Below are 23,860 nucleotides of genomic sequence, written 5' to 3' on the forward strand. Positions count from 1 at the left end.
ATTGATATGAAAATAAGACAGTTGTCAAAAACTATTCACTGAAGTGCCGCAGTGAAGTATGGTTCAAATTAAAGCATTCTAAAAGAATAAGAAAATTAAAAGAGAAACGTAAAAAACTATAAATTAAAAGAGGAAAGTGTAATCAATTTATTTATACATTTATTCACAAAAAGATTATATAACACGAAGCAACAATCAACATTCAGTATTCTATTATTTGCCTTTTGCTCTGCCATGAGCCTAGTGAAACATGTTCACTGTCAGTCATGTTGATTTGGTTATAAACTAGGTTAAAATTATTCTTCGTAAGATTTTTTGGTAACATAGCTCTCGTTTAGCTATTTATCATGTGATGTTTAGCGTAGAGAAGATTGAAAAAGCTTTAGAAAAGACTTCTACATTAATTCACTCCGGTTTCTGGGCCGGCCTCTTTACACAGCTGGATTAAAAACATCTGGATCCGCCTACAAGCGACGCTGAGCCAAAAAAACCGCTTCGGTCCTAGCAACTCGTCTTACAGCGCGATTACCTACAACCTAAACCTTCACAGCATACGTGTGGACTTATCTTCGTTTCTGACAAAGAAATGTAAAGATAGCGTTATCCTACAGTCTACAGAATTGCTGGGAACACTGATTTAAGATATCGCTCAAGATTATGGGGCGCAGGCACTGGAGACTCTCGATTCTAACATCTGTTCTTCTGTCGCTCCGTGAGTAGGATCTCTTATTCTATCTCTTGACTTTACGCCGTATTTAGCTGCTGCACTGACCATTGTTTTTAAACCACTATACGACAAAGTTTGTCGGTTTTCATTGGATCCGTTTATCGTCCACTGTAATTTTATGTGAATCTGACAGGCGACAATAGAACGTCAGACAAAGCTTGAAACAAACTTTTTTTTTAGTACATCGTAAGTTTAGGCTAAAGTGCGAGCACTTTTAAAAGTGATTCTTAATGCAACTTTTACTTAGGTAAAAGTAATAAAACTATCAAACTCAGTTTTGTCATCACTTAAGTTGCCTGAAGCAAACAGCTTGAAACAAAGGTTTTAATGCGCAGATGGTATATATAGAACACAGTATCAGTGTTTACCTTAATACTAATGCTAATTATTCATTAAATGTTAAACAGGCATATAGTAACTGATTGTTGTGTGAGTACCTGAAGGGTAAAAAAACGTCACGCCCAATATCTCTTCTCCCTCATTCTCCGAGCTGTCATAATGCATTCAATCAGTATGCATTCAATCAACATACGTTTTATGATGAATGTTTCTTAATTTCTATGCCTTAAGTCCTGAGAAGAATCAAAAATAACTGTACAGTTTGGTACATTGCATTATTAACACGCCTTAAAATGATCACAATACTATGAAAAGTGTGGAAAAAAAGTCACATGAGAAATTTCTGTGGATTTTGTGGTTGATTTGTTGTTATTAGGCAGTGGCGTTAGCCTATGGCACAATGGTCCTGACATATAACAGTATATAAATGTGTCTTGGAATTCTTCTATATGGCATATTTAAAGTTACATATGTTGGAAGTGTATATTTGGAACTCTACATTATATACTTCAAATAATTCAAAACAGGATTTCTGCTATCAAGATGAAAAGATGCAATGAACTGTGACCATACTAAAATGTCACTGTAATATGCAATGGAAATTTCCAGCAGGAAATCCATCTTGAGCCTCCAAATTATCTTAGTTGCATAGCAGAGGCCCCCTTAAATGGATTGGGCGTGTGAGCGAACAGTTACACTTTCACCAACAATTATGAAATATTACTACGTGGGTGGAGAGAAGAAAACCATAACCTCTTTTTCAGACACACCATGCACCAGCTGTTGTTTGAAACTGTCCGATTCAAAATAACTGGTGAATACTGAAAGAGGCAAAGGGCACGTGTGGAGGTACCAGCTCACAGGTTATTATTCAAAGACAGAAGAAATCTTGAGATCCTCACGTGCCGTTCTCGCATCAGCCCTGCTGTCACAGTTTCACACAATGCTAATGTTAAGAGGCTGTAAGCCTCCTTGTGTCTGAAATGTCCTGTCATGCCAGGGGAGAAGAGTCAAGGATGTTGTTTCTCTCTGCCTTCTCAAGAGTAATCCAGAAAATTGTCCTTTGCAGGAAAGGGCTTTCACTGTAACTGAAAGAAGAAAGTCGGAATGACTACATGATAAATGGATAGAAATATCCATATTTAAGTAACTGCTAAACAGGTTATTTGTTCATTTAAAGTGATATAATAAGCATTTCATTTGCAGCCCCAAGATTCTGTGACGCCTGTCTCTTTCCTAAAAGAATTTGAGTTCTAAAACAATGGGGGAAGGATGTGAATAATGCAGTGATTGTGGCATCCAAACACTATATTCTTAGAAAATAACTCAGCCATAAACATTTTGGTGAAGTATATAAATGTATTATTATTGAGCTTAGAACTTTATAGAAAATCTGTAGATCACATTCAAGTGACAAGAGCAGTAAATTATGTTTGATTATGCTGTGTTATTATTTAGGAAGCACTTTGGTACAGAGGAATAAACATGCCACCCAGTGGCTGAAATTGAGTATTACACTGAAAGGTTTCAGAGTAAAGCTCATTTCTTCCAAGACAGGAGAGCCAAACTGAAAGTCTAGTGTGTCCTGATTCCATTTTCTGATTCTATTCAGCCATTCATTAACAAGTGTTTCATTGAATTTACCAGGTGTGTTGGGGCAGGTGAACACTAATTTGTGCAATGTTGCAGCTAACCAGTAACGATCTCCAGATGTATTTTAAAAATTAAACGAAGATTCAAGAATTTAAGGTTGAATGTTTAAGGTAACTTTAATTCTTTAAAGAACATATATACTATGGTCTCTGCAGCACTTAATTCTATTGACAAAGATGCAGATAAAAGACAAAATAAACAAATGATAAGATGATAACAAATAGTGCCTTTAAAGGAGTTGGCTCATGCCATATTTACAATCTAATAAGAGTTTAATGCATTAGAGTGATTAGAACTTGTGAATTACAAATAAGCAATGCTTCAGACTTGGCCAGAATGAACACTTCTGGCTTCAATTTATTTCTGGAGCAGTCACTGCTGATTTTAATTACTGTAAAGTTTACAGAGGAGGCTTTTTTTTTTTGCTTATCCAGCCTTTTAGCTTTTTTCTTTCTCGCCCCCTCTCCTTCTCCACATGTATATTTTGATGGTTGGCATCAGTGAGCATCAGTGAACGTCTGGAAGTGTTTGTGAAATATCTGTGATGCTTCTTTGAATGTTTATCCAGCTCTGTTAGATCACTGCGCTCTCTGAGTGAAACACCCCCACCTGGTTTCAATTAATATTGTTGTAATGTGGCAGCATGAGGACAGTAGAGGGAAGATGCGTGGGAAGGAACATAATGTGGGATCTTTACACTCACATTACAACAGCGTTCGCAGCCTTCACTTTCAAAACACACACACACATACACACACACACACACACACACACACACACACAGAGAGAGAGAGAGAGAGAGAGAGAGAGACAGAGAGAAAACCAAACATCCATCCCAGCACACACTATCACTTAGCTCACTATAGCCCCCTGGGGGACCTAGCACAGCCCACAGGGTCGCATGCGCTCTCTTGCCTGCAGCTCTTCTGATGACTTCCAGCGCTCCAGTGATTTCTCATCGCAGTTATTTTTGTTTTGTTGTTAGCATTATGGCCATATATACTCAATGCTATAATCTAAAGCATGAACCCATGCAGTCAAGTAACGAGAGTTTTGTGTTTTTCTTTATTTACTGTTTCCGTTAAGGATTCCCCTTAGGAGAAATGAAAATCATGGATTTAACAAAATCATGAATTATTTATATTTTTGTGGTGTGATGATATCAGTGCTTTAACGTATGAAATTCTATAAAAATCGTTAAACAACATCTTGCATTACACATTATTTCCTTCAAAGTTCCTAAATGCTGTGGCTATCTTTGCACATTTCAGTGTTTCAGGTCAGTGCGTTCACTCCCAACAGTAATGTCTGTAAGTGGTGTGATCAGTCCATTCCTGTGTGTGAGGACAACATCTGCACGAGTAACTGCAACTTCAGTTCCTTCTGTACCCTGGCTGAAGAGGTCTGTGTGGCTATATGGTAAGTATAGGCCATGGCACCTTTTTAGTAAACAGTACACAGAGTCCTTCAGCTGAACAAAGATGGCTTCCCTATGTGATGAGGCGTCAGCAGGCTGTAACTGTGGCTGGAGCCACAGCAGATGGTTCAGAACAATCATAGTTCGGTCCGTATCACTTTTAATAAACGGAACATTTTTATATACACAATGCAAACGCAGTTTGCCGATAGTAATCAGCTGTTTTTAAAAGTTCTATAAATGTTATAGTTTGCTCAGTGTGTAAATGTGATAAATATGTTTAAAGATATGTCAAAGGTAGCTGTAAACCCCAACATAACACACTCTGGTTTAAACGACCAAGAGCTTTTCCTCTCCGAGCCAATGTTATGGCAATTCATCCTGTTTCTAAAGATTTCCCTTGAGCTAGTTACACACAGCTTGGCCCCTGGGGAGGTTTTCTGGGAAGTTAATCGAACTGACCTCTGATTGACCGTGTAGTAACTGGCCATACCGAGGGAGAGCCAACACTCTGGGGGAACGCAGAGCAGAACCCAACAAAAAAAATGGTCAAATAAAAACTCCCGTTCATCGCTAACACGGGGTGAATAACAAATACATTCAGAACTTTTACAAAAGAGTTGACTTTGGCAGGAAGTACAAAGAAAACTCTGGAGCAGTGATTTCCCAAACACCGTATATTCATTTCTCTCGCTATTTGCCCTGGAGGAGCATTCCTAAACACCCAGAAAGATTTATTTGACTCTCTTATCTATGTTAAAACTTCACCGCAAAAAAAAAAAAAAAAAAAACTTTTACAACTTGAATGAATGTGTATGCGTGTGTGTTCTTCACAGGAAGAAGGTCAATGAGACTGTGAGTGTCCAGACTCTGTGTCACAATCCTCGCCATGCACTGGAGAACACGGTTCTGTCCAACGCCAGCTCCACAGAGTGCGTGATGTCTCCCCTGCCATCTGAAAGCGGCATGCTCTATCTTTGCAGCTGCATCAGAGAGCAAGACTGCAACGACAAACTCATCTTTGACAAAGGACCAAATGGTGAATTCTAGCCTATTTGACATTTTAAGCTTTTTAATGGTTGGATGTATCAGGCGCATACATAACTTGATACTATTTCACTTTTAGGTTTTTCAAGGCTGAAGGGCAAAGATGTGATTCCAGTGGTTGTAATAAGCCTGGTCCCTTTACTCCTGGTGGCTGTCATTGCTACGATGGCCTTTTATCTGTACCGTACACGACAGCTGAACAAGCAGCCCAAAAACTGGCCCCCGAAGCGAACGCACTACAAGTCCTTTGAGCCACCGGAAGGCTGCATTCGAGAAGCTGATGGCATCGACTACCACGGCAAGCTGCTGTCGCTCAGCAATGGAGGGAATTCAGACATGTCGTCAAGCTGTGCAAACAGCCTGAACCACAACACAGAGCACCTCCCCATCCAGCTGGAGGCGCTGGTGGGTAAAGGGCGCTTTGCCGAGGTGTGGCGCGCACAGCTCAACCACAGCGACTGCGGCCAGTATGAAACAGTGGCGGTGAAAATCTTCCCTGCCGTGGAATATGCCTCCTGGCGAAATGAGAGGGCCATCTTCTCAGACGCCAACTTAAAACACGAGAACATTATACAGTTTCTCACGGCAGAGGAGCGTGGTGGCACAGCTAGCACCCCCCAGAGGCAGTACTGGCTTATCATGACTTATCATGCCCTGGGTAACCTGCAGGACTTCCTCGCCAGTCATGTTCTCAGCTGGACCGAGCTGTGTGCGATGGCAGGCTGCGTGGTGCGAGGACTAGCACACCTACACAGTGACACCACAGCCAGCGGCACGCCCAAGGTGCCCGTAGCTCACCGAGACCTGAAGAGCAGCAACATTGTGGTGAAAAGCCACAGGGAGTGTGTGCTGTGCGACTTTGGCTTGGCCCTGCGGTTGGACCTCACCCTCACTGTGGATGACTTCGCTAACAGTGGGCAGGTGAGGAGGACAGATACCCCTGTTCCCTGCTCTGTTCACAAAAGCATTTTTGTACTGTCTTCTAGGCATCTGTTACCTAGAAAAAAGAAAATCTCCCTAAAAACAGCCTTTTAGAGGATTATCGATCTTTTTGGGTATAGAATTCTATAATTCTATAATTCTATAATGTGCACTGAAACTCTGAACCACCTGAAGCTATTTGTTTTCACTCTTGTTCACTGACTTGCGATGTCTCACTAAGGTTGGCACTGCCCGCTACATGGCCCCTGAAGTGCTAGAATCTCGAGTGAACCTGGAGGACTTGGAGTCCTTCAAACAGATGGATGTCTACTCCATGGCCCTGGTGCTGTGGGAGATGGCCTCACGCTGTGATGTCATAGGAGGTGAGAGAGAATTGAGACTTGGACTGCACATAAAAACATCAGTCACAACATTGGTCTATTCAAGATGATGTTACAAAATCCATAAAATACAATGATCGCATTATATATTTTAGTATATTTCATAGACTACAAAGCACTGCTGTAAGTCCCTCTGGATAGTATATATATTTACATTTACATTCATGGCATTTGGCAGTCCAGAGCGACTTACATTTTTATCTAACTTTTATACAAGTGAGCAATTGAGGGTTAAGGGCCTTGCTCAGGGGCACCTCAGTCATGGCCTCAGGTCTGGGAATCAAACCCTCGACCCTCCGGTCACAAGACCAGTTCCCTAACCACCAGGCCATGACTGGTGTATATAAGTGTGTGTATATATATATTAGTGGTGGGTCGTTAACAGTGCATATGGAAAGTTATCATACTCACATTTTCCACATTTTAATGTTTCAGATAGATTCAATCATTCAATCATTCCACATGTAATACTCCACCAGAGCAAATCATAATATTTTATTAATTTATATAAATTTACATCTTCACTGGAGTACCATGAAATCAAGAGGACTGTCTGTAGATCCATGTGACAGGATTGTCACAGATCCAGGAAAGGATACAAGAAAATATCTGCAGCATTGAGAATGCAGGGAAGCTCCATCGTGGAGGAAGTCTGGAACCATCAACAGTCTTTCTAGATCTGGCAGCCCAGCCAAACTGAGTAATCAGGGATGAAGGGTCATTATGAATGAGACCCATAGTTCCTTTGTGAAGATGGAAGGTCTGTGTAAAAGAACCATCAAAGCAGCATTCTGCCAATTTGACCTTCATGATAGATTGGCCAGCCATTCTTCAAAGGTAAATTAGAGCTTGCATGTTTGCCAAAAGGAACCTGAACAGCTCCGTGACCATAAGAAGCAAGATCCCCTGGCACGATGAAATGAAGTTGGAACTACTTGGCTATGGTTCCTAGATGTGTGTATTGACAAAACCAGGCACTGAGCCTCACTAATACAAAAACAAATACCAAGAATTAATGTTTTTTTTTTTTTGCAATAGGAACAGAGACTGGTCAGGATAGAGGGAAAGATGGATGCAGAAAAATAGAGCAGTTCTGGGTGAAAATCTTCTCCAGAGTGCCTAATATCTCAGGCTATAGCAAAGGTTTACGTTTCAACAAGACAGCAACCCATAGAATACCGCCAAGAATACACAGGAGTGTCTTCAAGAAACTGTGAAAGTCCTGGAGTTGGCTAGCCTGAGTCTGGACATGAACCCTAATGAACATCTCTGGAGAAACCTGTAAATGACCCCATCCCACCTCGCTAGCATGAATAAGTCTGCGCCAAGAAGAATGAGGGAAACCTAGAGGTCTACCAAACTTCTAGACTCATTTCTAAGAAAATGTCAGGTTCACCTGCCAAAGGTGTTCTGAGTGAAGGATCTAAAATCTAAATAGGATATTTCAATTTTGTATTTTTAATAAATCTACAGAACATTCCCAATGCCTGTTTTTGCTTTGTCTTTGTGGAGTATTGTGTGGAGACTGATGAGAAACACACAAGCCAAAGATCACTGTGCACAACGCCAACTAGAGTGTGTCATAGCAGCTAAGGGACAGCCAACTGCACATCAGTGCCCGTGGTCCCTGTAAACAGGATTTTCCAATTTATTCAAATTACAATAGATTTACAATGTGCTTTTTCATGTCGCCAGCAGTGAGTCAGAGTTGTCTTGTGGTCTGACAAGTGTACATAACAGTACTAAAAGTCTGCCATAATTATGTAAAAATCAAGAAATCCAAAGAAGCATACTAACCTACAAACATCTTACTAACCACATGAAATGTTACTGATTGTGATGCTGAAACTATGTGTAAGCTATGATGACATGAAATATGTGCTCATCTCTCTTTGATATTTGGACAGAGGTGAAGAATTATGAGCCTCCATTTGGTTCGAAAGTGTGTGAGCAACCATGCGTGGACAGCATGAGGGACCTGGTGCTGAGGGACAGGGGACGTCCCGACATCCCGCCTAGCTGGACAATACACCCTGTGTGTGCTCCACAGTACATCATTACAAAGCAAAAGCAGTTATATTGTTGTATAGTTATATTTTACAAATCAAAATTCTTACAACCAAAGAGTTTTGTGGAACATGTAAATGTCATACTTTCCTTGCAGTGCTGTAGTACTGCTGTTACAGTCTACAGGGTTTTGTATGTGTCTGTGTTACAGTACACAGGGTTTTGTATGTGTCTGTGCGTGTCTGTTATCCTTGGGTTCTTGGGTGGGATTTCCTCCTCAACAAAGCCTCTAGAAAGAACCTTTCTGTTTTGCCATTGTCTTTGCAGGGAATGAAGCTTCTGTGTGCCACTATAACAGAGTGCTGGGACCACGACCCCGAAGCACGATTGACTGCACACTGTGTGCTGGAGCGCTTCAACACGCTGGCCCAGGAGGAGTTGGAGATCATGGCCGCCGCGGTTCTTCTCCCCAGCTCCACGGAGCAACAAGACTCCTCTGAGCCCTCTCCCTGCGTGGAGCACAGCACTGGCTTCTCTCCAACATCCCCACCCTGTCCGCAAGCTCCTACCACAGCAGCGGCCCACACACCACTGCCCCCTTCAGGCAACTGAGTGAAGTGTGACCACTCCCAAAGCCCTGCAAGACAGACTTCTTTTTGTACACCATATTGGTTCAATATATGGAGCTGGTCTCCATCAGTTTCTTATTGTTTTTGTTTGTTTGTTTGTTTTTTAAAATTGAAATATCAGGTTCTGTTTTGGTACCAAAGGAATGAATTAACATATTACACCAAAGAAAAAGAATAAGAAAGGATAAGTAAGATCATATGGCTTCTGGCACTGTGTTTATCCCATTCCCAGTACCTCTCAGTTCTTGGGTAGACTGCCCCTGCAATATGGATATTTTGCCCTCAGTCAGCAACAAATATGTGAAGCACATTTTTGGGGGTAAAGTCAGGCTTCAGTCTTACACCATAGCAGATATTTAAACTACTAGTTTTGAGGATTTCAGTATTCCAGTCTGAAAGATTCCCGAAAGAGAGACGGAAAGTTAACATAGCAGGAGCAAGGGGTCTGTAAAGGGACCTCTCTGTGCTAATGCCGTTTTCCAAAAACTGTTTACCACATAATTTTCTCGTTTAAGATTTTCCATTGCCCTCCAAAGTTAACTTGCTTTTAACAGCACTGTGGTCTTCCCATGAGCTTGGCTTTGAGAGGGTTTCAATTTGATTAGCCACAGGCTCTAAACTAAATATATGTATCAAAGGCTCAACACGCAAGTGGGAAGAACTTCTCTAAAAATCAGAATGTTTCATCATTTCTCTAATTTGATCATTTCTTTAAGGAAACAATTCTGAACTTTTTTGAAATGTGATATTTCAGGTGTGTATTAATTTTTATGCTATGCTTCCTTTAACTGGTGACTTGACTGTTTTAGTCAAAGCTCACCTGTCTAACCCAGTTGGCCTTACACTCATTCGCTGAGAGGTCATGGCAAGAGTTTAGATCATGAAAAATTAACATAACAAAGCAGCCCTTCTTTTATATGATCATCTAGTGAATTTATTAGAAAGTCAACACGGCCGAGTCAATTTCCCTGACATGCCTCAGTTAGAAAACATGGTACACTACCTTTTGTTGACTTGAATTTGTGCGAAATTAAATTATGTTAATTCTTGGTCTCATTTTCCAAGAGTCATAGGACAACGATCCTTGTTGAAAGTTTAGACTAAATTTAGTCTTTACAATTACTATAATTGTTTTGGGAAATCAGCCACAATATTAAATTGTGAAAGAATTCATTTATAGAAGTTGTCTGAAGAGTGAGGGAATACCTGCAGCTTTATAGCATGTGCTAAGTTGTGCACTTAGTAAAGAGCCAATGAAGAAAAACAAGATTTTGGAAAATGAAAAAACTGTGTAAACAATCAAAATGAGGCTGATATACATTTGCAATGGACAGATCTGTTGAGCCATTTTGTCCATTTCTTACTGTGAACTGGTGTCACAAATATATAGATCATATACTCATAAAGGGTTTATATATCATCGTGTTGTATTTAAACTTTTCTTCTTCTTTACACTAATGAACAACTACTTCACTTCATTAAAAAAAAGTACTAAACAAGCCAGAAACTCGGTTAATATATTAGCAATTTTATTAGTTCATTCATCAGGACTTGTCTCAGGCTACTGGGAGTGTAATTAAAACATCAGTGCAGTTCACAGCTCAGCAGGGTATACAATTCGGGTCTGTTTTTCAGACATAGATCAAGCCTCGTTTTGGACACCTCTGATCCTCCACTGAAAATGTGTTTGAGCCTACGGTTTGGCTGAGTATGCGGTCCAAAATTCAGCCTTTTGAGTGGAAAGTCAAGAGAATTATTGAACACATACAGACCAGTAGATAGCATACATTCTGGGTGTCCTCGTCAAGACTCTGGGGGTAGGGGGCAGATATGTACACAGGCTGTGGTTTCACTCAAAATGCGTTTCAGGAAGAAGGTAAAGAAGGTGTTGCAGGCGTGAACTGGAGGAAGACCAACACAAATAAGGCACAAAAAGTTTCTCAGCAAGACCAACCAGGGCTGAAGTAGTAACATCACGTGAGAGGCGCTGAACGTGTGCTCTGGCCAGCACACGTTCCTGCCACATGCCATCAACTCACGGTACAACAAACTAAAATCTACTTACATTTTTCAGTCAAACAAGAATCTCCAGTCATGTCACCTGCTGGCTTCACTTGACTCAAAAACTAGATCAAATATGTTCATTTTGTCTTTCAAATTCAGTGTAAAATTGCTGTAAAGCATGTATGCCAGGCCTATCAAAGCTACATGTGGATTTACAAGCCAAGATATTTGATTGCCTTTCAGACTGAGCAGGTTCAGTCGAGAGGAAGAATTACACAAGAGGAAACTAGTGTTGCCTCTTAGGAAATTAATGACAATTTGCTGCATGCGATTTGAAATTTCAGATCACATTTACATGGAATGTTTGAGCTTGTCAATTTGCATTAATACTGTATGAATTCTACATATTCATCGACATTGCATACAGATACCAGAAGGGAAGGACCACGGAGACTGGGACCAATGGTTTACGCAGCTGAAATGTGATGGTGAAGTATTGTTTAAAAATCTAGAACCGAAGCCAAAATTCTGCGTGCTCTCAAAACAGGCAAACATATACAGAACAAGTCTCTACCTGAGCATTTACGTCAGAATCAGAGACAGTGAGAGAGACGCAGAGAGAATAAAAAGACAGAATGAACAAGGGGGGGAAGCATTTTCAAAGTACAACACAACAGCACCTTTAACACTCCCCCAACGCCACTCATCTAACCACAGTAGGACAAAAGACCCAAACTCAAAGGTTCGTTCATCATAGTTCCAGGTGCTCACTGGATTTCAGCGGTGATGAAGATCAACAACACATTGGTCATCATCACAGCTGGACACCGCTGGCCCTTCAAACTCAATTTTAGTCAGGATCTCATGTTCTCATGATCTCATCCTGGCTATATCAAAATCATATTACATCAAATAAGATTTTACAAGTGTTTGGAAACCTCTGACCATAGTGTGGTCAAATAACAGCATTCTATTTTAAGATCAAGAGAAGTTGATAAAGTATCCTGAAACACAGTCTTCTTCCGAATAATTGTCACATCAATCCCCACCACCGTAATCCCTTGCTATTCACAACTTCCGTTAAGGCAACATCAACAAAAGACCTCTGTGCACACTGCGGATCAGAATAATTCACTGTGAGGTCATACAAAATAATACCAATCAAAGAAGGCAAAAAACGAACGTCTGATTCTCATTGATGTAAAACCAGAAGTCCACTTCCCTCCCAACGAGCATTTAATCCAATATCAGCTTTATCAATAAGGAGTCATAGGAGGTTCTACGTCGGGCGTCTTCATTTTTGAGAGTGGGAGTGCCCACCCCGGGGCAGTGGCTGGGGGCATTACACCACCTGGGACCAGGGTGGAAGCTACAGCAGGTGTGGAGGTCAGGGGTTGGGCTGAGGAGCTACAGGACAGGATGTCTGGCCTGAGACAGTTTTCCACAGTGGTTTGTGATACTCCCAGCCATCACCCTAGGTTAAAGGAAACGGATCAAGGAACATACTTGGAATCATTTATATGGACATTTTGTTTATTTATATGACATATAGAGAGCAAGATGAGGCCACTTACTTTTCTCTCAAAGTACTTGGTCCTCCAGGGCGTCTCTGTCTCAATGCGATGTCTCTCCTCTTTCCTCTGTCTCTCCTCCAGGAGGCGCTTGTGTTCTGTGGCCTTCTCCATGTCCTTCTGCTGCAGGGACTCAGTCACATGGCGCCACAGACGTCTGCGGGAAAAACAGCCGCAAATGTGTGACAGAGGCTGGGGCTCCACAGATCAATGACAAGCCATTTTTGAAAGTTGTATTATATGTTAAATAATCTTAATATCAAGGCTTATATTTTTGGTTTTATCTAATGCTTGCTTTATGCTATTTTGGGACACATCTAAAGTATCTGAAAGTATCTAAAAAAAATGTAACACTGAATTTGAACAGACACACAGATATTGCTCATTATGTATTTAAATGGATGCTGATGACAAACAAGAACAAACCAAAACCAAAGTATGTTGCAAGAGGCATCATTTGATTGGTTATCCTCACCGAGACTCGTAAGGTCCCTGCTGGTCACTGGGTCGCACTCGTTTCCTGATGACGGGTAGTTTGGTGACATCAATGAGGCGTGTCTCGCCGTTATTGTAGCTAAACTCGAGAACGCCGTTCCATTCCCCCTGCACCCGACACACCACCGCGTTGGTGGGGTTGTGCTTCACCTCGGCGATCACTCTACGCAACAGAAACAGGCTCTGGTTACGAGATACACGCTCGGCTTTCACCGCGGAAACATTAGAGAGTCAAAACGGAACGCAATGGCAGAGCGTGGGAGACAGCTACAGGCAGACACAGTAACATAAATGACAATTCAGATTGTGAGAACATGGGGTTCTCAATTCATCAGGAGGCTTTGGGTATAAATAATTGAACATCCGATCAACTGAGCAATTGTAATTGAACAGATACACAACATTCAGAGAAGCTGTGTGGAGTACATTTAACTGCAACCAACAGAGACCCTGCTCCAAAACAACAGGCTGACCACTTTTAACATTACAATAAATGACATGTCACATACTGGTAAATATATATTTACATAAATATACATAAAATACATCACATCCTGGCAATATATTTCAGTCAAGTTAAGATAATTGTGGTGGAAATACCACTTCCTTTTGTAAACCTATAGGCTGTCATTTTTATTTGCGGTACAGCTCTTCACATTTTAAGGGTTTCAAAAACTTCATTTCTTACTCAGAAGGTATTAATACTCAAGAGAATCAAGACACCCTCCAGATAAGTACGGAAATATGTAAACATTTGATGCCTTTGCTAATATTGTACATGTTCAGAGTATACATGCGCCGACCTGCTGTTAAGACAACATGAATTCCTTTAATGTTCACATGTCCTCTCACAAATAAAACAGTGGCTAATAAACGTAAACACTTCAGAAACCTCCAGGATAAGGCAGAAACTGCAGCCCTTTTTAAGAATCCTCTAATAATCTCCTACATGCTTGTCATGAGTGAGATAAACGACTATTTGAATTACTGTGGTATTATAGGTCGCAGCCGATCTTGATGTGCTACGTGTACATTTATAAATACGGTCACTAAAATAACCAAGACAAAAATCAATAGTCATCACCCATTGTTCCTCATGCATTACTGAGGGAGTTGTGTACTGTATTAGTCTCAGGAGATGTTATTGGAGAAACTAAGAGAAGACCTGATTGACCGGATAATTCTGACTACTAGAAGAATTTGTCATTTCTAGTGGTAATGCTAACAGACACTGTATTAGTGATATATGTTTGAGCTGCCAATCTGTTATTTTCTAATGTAAACTTAATGTGTGTATATACACACACACGCACGCACGCACGCACGGTACTGTGCAGAATTCTTAGGCAAGCATTAGATTTGTTGTTTTAGCAATAGCTATGACCATATAATTATTTCTCATATATGTCTCCATATTATAATACATCCAGCATTGGACATTCTGAAGAGTTTCTGCACTATTGGGCTTAATTTTGAGACTTTCCCCTGCATAAATACATATGTTATACATTAACATGTTATGCACATAAAAACAGCACTGAACCTGCACACCTCTGCTGAAATATCTGGTTTCCTGGAAACCTTGTGCAGTTCACCATCACTGTAGTGACAGTACATCACTATACCTACTTACATGCATACCTATTACATACATGTCCTTATTTAGTGCATTTAGTCAGTTGTTACAGTGTGTCTAATGTTATCTGATAGGAGCAAGGAATAAAACCAGAAATACATCCACATTGGTTTCGATCGGTTATATCGGGAACGTCCTTTAATCTGTATTTACAGATAATATTTAAGAACATGATCACTTGGTCGCATTCTTACTTCTTATATAAATAACTATTAAAGTGGGTTCCCAAGTGGAAGCCCAATTCTCTGTATCTATAACAAAATAGGACCACAAGTGTCACTATCAATTCTTTAAAATTCACCAGTAAAATCATCTGCTGCTGTTACGAATGACCGAGTTTGTAATAAGTAAATGTTTTTATATAATCAAAACTGCTACTTCTTAATAACTATTGCTTTTATTACTTATAACTTTTTATGGACTCTTCAGAAACACCTTGGCTATTTTACCTGTTACTACGTCTGTCAGGTCGGGCTTTAAATTAGTGGCGTGAGATCACTTAGTTTGTGTCTTTCCTGCATGCTAAAAAGTTGTAATACATTTGGCTTGAATAAACAATTCACCATAACATTTCTGCTCTGTAGATGGCGCTCTACCTAGCCCAGCTCACTCCATATTGTTCAAATGCTGTGCCTTCCTGCAGCTTGATGCAGCTGCAACATAGATGCACAAGAATCTTTTGATGCATCCTCTGGACCTTTTCTCCTCGTTTTTCCCATTACTGCAGAGTACTTATTACTATTGCTTACTTGTCCTTTCAAGAGTGTACAGGCCTCTTCCCATAAGATAACTCAGATTTTAGTGTTTTTTTCATGATTTTCTATATTTCACATTTGACAATAACGTTTGGGAGTTTGGTCACAGTTAGATACATCTGTCAAACCTGTATTACAATTTTCCGCCAAGGAGACGTCACGTTTAAACATAAAATAATAATCTTATCTGTTCCAGCTTAAATGTCTTCCTGAATAATGCATGTGCTCCTTTGCCGGTGAAAAGCTCTCCAAATATCTACCAAGCCAACGTCTGGGCACGCTACCGTAATTACAATTAATTTCGAGGAAATGATGCAGGCACTATTACTGGGGCTCACCTGACAATAACCTCTCCTCACCACGGACACGGACAGAAGAATAAACACGGCGCTTGATTATTGCTCATCTGCTTCTCACACAGACAGCACACAGCATGGCAGACTGCAACAGTGGGGAAATTTAATCTGTAATCTGATCGTGTGCCACTGACCTGTGTAGCTTGCCCCCATAGAAAGGCTTGGTCTGGAAGGTGATGGCTGCACTGTAGCCGGTCTTGGCGCAGTTGACGTTGACCTTTCCACCCAGCTCCACCCAGGGCACTGTGAGGATGGAGCGGGCGTAGGCAGACGGCAGACCGAATGTGTAGTCCTCTCCATGCTCCAGCAGGTGCAGATTACCTGACAACCCACGACACACCATCCAAAAATGAACATCAGGAAAATGCTGAAATACTTTAATATATAAAGACTGACGATTCAGATCATCGACCCAATGTATATATAATTAACTTAAAAATAACACCCAGATTTAAAGACTTCAAGTATCATTACCCTCTCCGACCATAGAAACGCCAATGGACATGCCCATGAACTTGCTCTTGGTCCACACGTGTGTGTTTACACAAATCTGCCTGTCGGGGCATTCAGCATAGAACCCCGAGACAGGCGGGTGGTGGGACACCTGCTCTGCTACAAAACGCAAGTGGTAACAGTCTGACGGATCGGGGCCCTCTTTCTGAACGCCTCCTTGAGATGCTGCCGTCTTTGGCACTCTCCAGGAGCAGTGGAACGTCTCGCCAATGATCGGGTTGTACGGCTTCTTGGCGATGGCACCCTTGCGGCCCTCGTGAAAAGAAGTGAGGTAATATTCCACGAATCGGACCATGCGATCCATAGGACTTGCTCCATCAGTGATGGCCACAAAAAGATCTGGGTGGGACATGAAGTCTGCATACATCTCAAGCAGAGAGCGTTTCTCCAGGATGAAGGTAGGAAGGACCACCTAGATGGAAGGAACCGCATCAGGGAAACCATCAGCATATTTATATTATATCAACATACATTATATTATATATTAGCATATTATATTGTATATACACAAGTATTTCTTCACTCTCACTTCCCATTTCTAACATTTATTATTCTTAACCCACAGCGTCTCGTCAAAGCTAAACCAGGAATGGTGTTATGCAGTGAACCGTGACAGACTGCTTAAGAATTCCTAATTAGCAACTACGCATTTGTGGGGCAGACAGCTGGGTCAGATTGCTCACCCTGGTGAGGTCCATGCCCAGTTTGAGCTGGGAGAGGAGGTGCAGGATCACGCTGCGTTCCTCTTCCACAGCTCCCAGGTCTTCTTCCTCAGCCAGGACAGAGTCTTCCTGCTCTTCTTCTGCATCAATGTCCTCCTGCTCCTAACAGGCACATAACCGCAGTTCTATCACGGATGTTTTGGGGATCTTTTTTTTTTCTTTTTGTGGAAATCATTATTGTTTAGGTTGTTGTTAGATCACAAACTGTTGCACTGGCCTTTGGCAAGTCTGTTCACGTATTGTGCTTTCTAATCTCATTTCAATATCAATGTTTTTAATTTCATATCAATGGCCTTAATTTCTTTTATTTAAATTTCCGTGCAACATTTAAAATTATTTTACCCCTATCTGCAATGCAGCAGTCAGATGAAGCCGCAATCTGGCTACAGCTTGCTAGATTTCTTATGAAATATTGCAAAACATTCTGCTGATAATGCATGTAACAGTGACCTGACTAATTCTTCCTGTAACAGTGGAAAATGTATGATTTCAGACAAACTCAAGAATACATTTCACTGGTGTCCTTAGTGCAGATATATCACATAAAATAGGGGCATCTAATCAGAACTTTTTTATTCAGCTTTTATGATCAGGTATGCACCACCACTGCATACCTAATGTGCTTTCAGGACTGAATTGTTAGACCAGCAAACAAAGCCGTAATGATAACGCTTCAGTACAACGTTAGGGGACGTCAAGACCACACCTCTGAGTCTTGAAAGAGACATGCTTAAAACGCTGAACTTCTTTCTACTTGAATCACCACTGAGATGTCCAAGTTGATCCAGACAAATTTACTTGCCAGAAATGTGTGTTCACTTCTGGGAAGTCCTCTCATAACAAATTCAGCTAACTTCCAAGTACGTCTGAAAGCCACAGAGACTATAGACATACCAGGCCCAAAGGAGCCGGTTCATTTTACACATCGAGACACATAATAGAATTTTAAAAAATGATAATAACACTATTAAGTGATTTCCTTAAACTAAGAAAGGTTTGCAGCAATGAGAGGAAGAATAAACTAAGCAATGAAAAGCAAAGAACTGTGAGGAAAACAAACAAACAAAAAAAATGGGTCATTTTTGCCCGTAATAACTTTTCAAACCCAGTGTCTGCTTGTGTTCTATTGTCCTTCCAATAACTGGCTAAGCCACAAGTTACTTCTCTGGAACATCCCCCATCTAAGCCTCATGGCACTGACAAGTCAGAGGAGAGTCTAAGTCCAGTACAAACTCATTTAATAAATAAACGTAGATAAAAAAAAAGTATTATATAAAATATTATATGTACTATAAACCAAAGTGTACAACTATACCATTTTGCACCATCACTTAAATACTGTTGCTTTGGTCAGTATTTGGTCACAAACAGTACTAGTTAAGCAGTAAGGAGAAAGTGTAAAACATCCTACCGCAGCGATGTCGCAGGACTCCGTCTCCATGGTTTCTAGAGCCGTTTCCTGTGTTTTCCCGCCGTCTTTGGTGATGCTGGCCAGGGTGCCACCATTCTTCAGGATGTCTGGCCGTTTGGGCTCCAGCCACTCAATGGCCGGCCCTGCAGGGCAAACGGAGCCTTGTTCAGAGCTGCTCATGTCACCAGACCCTACACACAGTGGCGGCAGGCCAACGGCTCACTCTATCACAGCTACGATCCCAGGTGTCCAATCGCCTCACGATTGTCCTAAAGTTCACATTTGCAACCCGAGTCTAGAAGTGAGGAAGAGCAGCAGTGCAACGGCAGACCTGCTGTCCTGCAGGGGGGGTGGAGGAAGGTCGCCTTTACCACTTCAGCTTCATGCTGAGCAGTTCAAACTTATAATGGGAAGCGTGACCCCCTACATCTCACTGAACGGCCAACGCTTCACATGCTCCTTTTTGTGGGAGGTGGGAGGAGGTGTGTATAAAATATGTATGCTTTTGAAATGGATCAAATTCAACACTGAAAGTGCACAGAATTAGAAGACCATCAATGTTTATCTTATTTCTTCAATAGAAATGCAGGCTTGCAGTATAAATGTATATATATTAGGTAGTCGCGTTAGGGAATTCAGAAAAAATACCAACTGCACACCTGTGCTAGATAAGGAAAGCCAACCACTCAGACAGAAGATCCGTTTATGCATTAGTAACATGGTTTCTGGACAGCAGCACAATTTGAGGAAGCCAGCAAATGGCTCACTTGGGTGACGCCCTCAAAGCTCTAGTTACCTGCACTGGCCTATCAGAGGGAGATACAATTCCTCATCCATTATAAAGCTATATTCCATTCCATCCCTAGCCAAGGCCCCAGGTCATAAATTCTACAGATAAGAACAAGAGCTTGGATTTACCGATTTGCTCAAACAGACAAGCAAGACTTTATTTGTAATGAAACTAAAAATCAGTTGATGATTCAGCTGATGAGGCTTTAAGTAGTTTCCATATATAGGTCACCCAAACTCTGCTGTGCAACACATCTTTTTGATTTTATCGAAGGGAGTGGATGTCATCTTAAATGACTTGATTACTTCTCAAAATGCTTTGCATAATTTAGTTAAAGATTACCACTACACCATACCAAAGGTTAGAGCAGAGCGATCAGCAAAGGAGCCCGCCCTAATTATTATTATTATAATATGTATAAACTAATTTTCCCCATCACATGATTATGGACACCGATGAGCTCAGGTGAGCACATGCCTCCTCCAAGACACGTGAAACTACCCAGCGCATCTTTTCGAACTGCTGCCAATGTTGCGACACAGGGCAGCTGAACACGTTTAAAAGGACAGCAAGTGTGAGCACATGATTGGCTAGTGCCACTGGGACTGACAGGAGCCCAGAGTAACCCCGCCCCCTCACCCAGAGAGCAGTGCCGTTTAGTGTATATTATATAGGTAACACTGACCTTTTTGACCGGGGCAGTCATGGCCTGGCGGTTAGGGAACTGGTCTTGTGACCAGAGGGTCGCAGGTTCGATTCCCAGACCTGAGGCCATGACTGAGGTGCCCCTGAGCAAGGCCCTAACCCTCAATTGCTCACTTGTATAAAAATGAGATAAAAATGTAAGTCGCTCTGGATAAGGGCGTCTGCCAAATGCTGTAAATGTAAATGTAATTTGATCTGGGTTAAAGGATAAAGGTTAAAGTTATCTACTTTAAGATAAAACCTAATATCTTATAAATCCATGAACCTAGCAACAGTTCTTAAAAGAGATGTGAGGGCTATATTCAAACATCTGAGATGAAGAGCACTGACCTTGGTGTCTGTTTTGATAATCCAGATTAATATGATCACACGGACACATGAAGCTCGTTTGGGATCAGCATTGTCTAAAGTAAACAGTGATCACAGGAGCACTTGCCCCTCACCTCCAAGAGGAACCTTCTGATGGGCCACTTGCTGAAGCTGCAGGATGTGAAGGCAGTCACCGAGGCACGTCATGGTGGCCAGAGAGGTGGCTTTGAGCAGCAGGAGGTCCTGGTCCAGTGGGGAAGGCCCATGGCTGCTCGGCAGACCCTCAATGCAATGCACCATGTCTCTGTGCTGACCCTGCGCTTGGCTCATCATCTGCACAAGGTAAAAAAAACAATAATAATAAAATAAAAAAAGGAATTACACACGTTCCAGATCCAGTGAGGGATCTGTGCCATTTGTAATGTGTCCCGCTTTATGCAAGTTAAGACATCGGCCCTATAACAACAGGCAGGCAGCAGAATTCTGACCACGTCACAAGTGCGGCGCAAACCACACAAACATGGACTCACCTCACGAGCCTCCACCAGGTGGTCTGGCAGCAGAGAGCGCTTACTGACGTAGGCCACGGAGCCATGGTGAAGCTGAGACAGACCATGCAGGGAGCCGGCATTATGGCTGATCCGACGCTGGGACCCAGGAGAACCAGCACTGCCCTGAGACGTTGTGGACAGACTGCGAGTCTTTAATGGTGGATTTGTCTTCAGGATAAAAGTAAAGCGTATAACACTGGCCATCATTCAGAAGCGAAGGAAGGAGCAAAAAGCTTCATACAAACTAGGAAAACTCCACAAATGGTTCCTTACCCCATCTGTTACTAAGACTATCTGGGCCTGTGAATTAACCAGGTTGTTACCGAGTTAAGATCTTACGGGAATAAACTCAGGGATATTCACGAAGAATGTTTCAGACATCCTCACCTTGCCCATAGCTTCCGTGTGATGCTGTGTGCATATCTGCAATCTGCTCACCCAATGCTGTCTCTCTTTTGCATCAGTGGCTGAAAGGACCACACAAGACGTGCTTTTTACAAACCCAGAGATCACAAAAGTATCCTTTAAAACGTGCACCCATAAATTTTATAACTGAGTTTCCAGTAATTTACAAGAAGCAGAAGTCAGAAAGAACCAGGAAGCAACAGGAAGTATGAAATGGTGTCATCGTTTCACTGGTTTGATCAGCCCTGCATTAACAAACCTGACTTTAGCGATACAACAAGCAGGAGAGAGTGAGAGACAGAACAAAGGGAAAATCACCTCGAAGTTTGTACTGCTCCCCACTGATAGCATTGACGGTGAAAGTATGAGAGTCCTCATCGCTGGGGGAGATAACTGCGCCTGCTAAAGGTAGAGTGCCTCTAGGCTTCTGGTGCCGAGACTGTTCATTCACAAAATACTCCAGCAAGCCTGCCTCATTGTTGAGCACAAAGAATCTACAGACAGTAGAGAAAACCTTGTCAATGACGGACAATGGCACACTAACCCTGATAAAACCCACTTCACGCTGTCTCTCTACATAAAGCTTGTCCATTTAGTGAGTACTCACCGATACTGCCATCCGGTTACCAGATTTGTATATTTCATCAAATAACCATCCACATTTTCCATATGATCACTTCAGTTGATGAATAGAAAAAGGAAAAACACATTAGCAAAATTGAACAGTTCTAATTGCGCCTTTTGCCCCTACTTTCTATGAAATTCTACACAAAAACAAAACACACAGTATTTCCAAATGGTAATATATATTGTTTATGAAAGACAAAATAACTGTCTGTGGGATGTTTTGCTTGGTATCAAGCCACATGTAAACATAAGTCCCTTTTGTTGCCAATTACACTTACTCGACTTAAGAGTCTCTGAGACCTGTGTAGCTAATACGCGTACAACACTGAACTCTGCGGACCTGTGGCCGTAGCCATACTAAACTAAACGCATTTTTTTGTTTTATTAAAAAGGAAAAGCCATTTCTAACACACTCGGTTCTACTTTAAATCGGCCACTGAGTAAACCCTGACAGGACCGGACTTAAGAAAAGAGTGGGGCGGCTAATGGCGAACGAGCAGAGCCGCCGTCAAACATCACAGGGCCATTTGAGTTATACCTGTACTGCCAACTCTTTGAGTTTGTCCTGAAGGAGCCCGCCGTCGTGCCCTGGGCGTGAACGTCCAGCTTCCCCTCACCCTCGGACACTCGCGTCGCCTCCACCTGCATGGTCGCTAGCGGCGGCCCCTCACGGGAGACGGGCAGAGAGCAGGAGGACGTGAAGGAGCGGGCTAGCTAGCGGCTAACGCCAGCCGTGTTTGTGTGGCCAAAGAAATCCTCCCAGCTACCGAGTTAAGCATTTATACGCGGGTGTCGGAGCCGAAATGTAACGCGGATGATATGCGCGTATTTATGTTTTTCCCGTTCTACGTGTCCAAATATCTGAATGTGATAAATGTGGTTGCGCATGTGTGTGGGGAGGGAGAAATGTTTATACTCCTTTTTCAGCTCTGTGCCGCCATGTTAGCACCTGAAGCGGCCACCCAGGTCATGTGACATGTGACGGGGGAGGGGGGGGGTTCCCGCTAACATTTTTTCTACAATATTTCATTTATATATGATATATGCATTGCACTACCTCCGTACATAGGCACACTAGAAGTCTATTTTATTATATTATATTATTTTACTTTGTAACTTTAACTTTTTTATACTTTGTACTTATTGCATATTTTCTTCCCCTTATAACCCTGTGTGCTCTGTCTACCTGCTACTGGAAGTCAGGAATTTCCCTCTGGGATCAATAAACTAACAAACAAACTAACTAACTAACTAACTAATAAACTAACTAACTAACTAACTAACTAACTAACTATCTATCTATCTATCTATCTATCTATCTATCTATCTATCTATGAAATATTGTAGGAAACATGTATATGTGTGTATATGTATATGTGTTTAAATATGCATATGTTTTAATATCCTTATATGTATCTGTATGTTTTAGTATCATTTGTTAAACCGTATAAAACTATTCCAATGAGAAAGTTTTTTGGGGGAAAAGAAACCGTTGCAAGTTTTTATTCTCCCATCCTGACACAACCACGTGATGTGTCATACATAAGCAATAGATCAAAACCAATATTTCAGACAATGGAGTGTTATTTGAAGACATCTTAAATCAGACATTGAAAAAAGAGAATATGTGATGTTTTTTGCTATTCATAAAAATTTGTCCTGATGTCCTGAAGATATCATATATATATATCTCAAGAGTGTATAATGTATAAGATGACTTTTTCAATTTTAGCTACATTATTATAACAAAACACAAAACTGGGCTCAGAAGGTTTAAAAAGACAATTCTATCTAGAAAAATAAATTTGTCTTGTCATGCACTGTGCCTTGTTTTTCTTATTCCCTGAAAACAAGACCACTGGTTACATT

The 23,860-nt window shown here is 41.5% G+C and overlaps 2 protein-coding genes across 6 annotated transcripts; one reads left to right on the forward strand and one right to left on the reverse strand.

The window, feature by feature from the left end:
• Positions 1-437: 437 nt before the first annotated feature.
• Positions 438-11,252, forward strand: tgfbr2l (transforming growth factor beta receptor-like). Of its 2 annotated transcripts, XM_077002420.1 has the most exons (7): positions 441-712; positions 3,991-4,138; positions 4,973-5,175; positions 5,263-6,104; positions 6,346-6,487; positions 8,413-8,540; positions 8,840-11,252. In XM_077002420.1, exons 1-7 carry the CDS (start codon positions 658-660, stop codon positions 9,122-9,124), a joined length of 1,803 nt encoding a protein of 600 aa, XP_076858535.1. In that variant the 5' UTR covers positions 441-657; the 3' UTR covers positions 9,125-11,252. The 2 variants fall into 2 exon arrangements, with proteins under 2 accessions (XP_076858536.1, XP_076858535.1); XM_077002421.1 differs by lacking the exons at positions 8,413-8,540; positions 8,840-11,252 and adding an exon at positions 6,941-8,392 and having other exon boundaries at positions 438-712.
• On the reverse strand, positions 10,675-22,967 carry osbpl11 (oxysterol binding protein-like 11). 4 transcript variants are annotated; one of them, XM_077002417.1, is made up of 14 exons: positions 22,530-22,967; positions 21,972-22,040; positions 21,683-21,858; positions 21,347-21,426; positions 21,233-21,259; positions 20,939-21,127; positions 20,543-20,741; positions 18,605-18,747; positions 17,155-17,289; positions 16,433-16,883; positions 16,093-16,279; positions 13,192-13,374; positions 12,720-12,873; positions 10,675-12,619 (listed from the first exon to the last, which is right to left on the reverse strand). In XM_077002417.1, exons 1-14 carry the CDS (start codon positions 22,637-22,639, stop codon positions 12,533-12,535), a joined length of 2,190 nt encoding a protein of 729 aa, XP_076858532.1. In that variant the 5' UTR covers positions 22,640-22,967; the 3' UTR covers positions 10,675-12,532. The 4 variants fall into 4 exon arrangements, with proteins under 4 accessions (XP_076858532.1, XP_076858530.1, XP_076858534.1 ...); XM_077002415.1 differs by having other exon boundaries at positions 10,676-12,619; positions 17,155-17,295; positions 22,530-22,966; XM_077002419.1 differs by lacking the exon at positions 21,233-21,259 and having other exon boundaries at positions 10,677-12,619; positions 17,155-17,295; positions 20,939-21,082; positions 22,530-22,966.
• Between the last annotated feature and the right edge of the window lie 893 nt (positions 22,968-23,860).

The sequence above is a fragment of the Brachyhypopomus gauderio genome, chromosome 4 (assembly GCF_052324685.1).
Source record: "Brachyhypopomus gauderio isolate BG-103 chromosome 4, BGAUD_0.2, whole genome shotgun sequence".
Classification (NCBI taxonomy): Eukaryota; Metazoa; Chordata; class Actinopteri; order Gymnotiformes; family Hypopomidae; genus Brachyhypopomus; species Brachyhypopomus gauderio.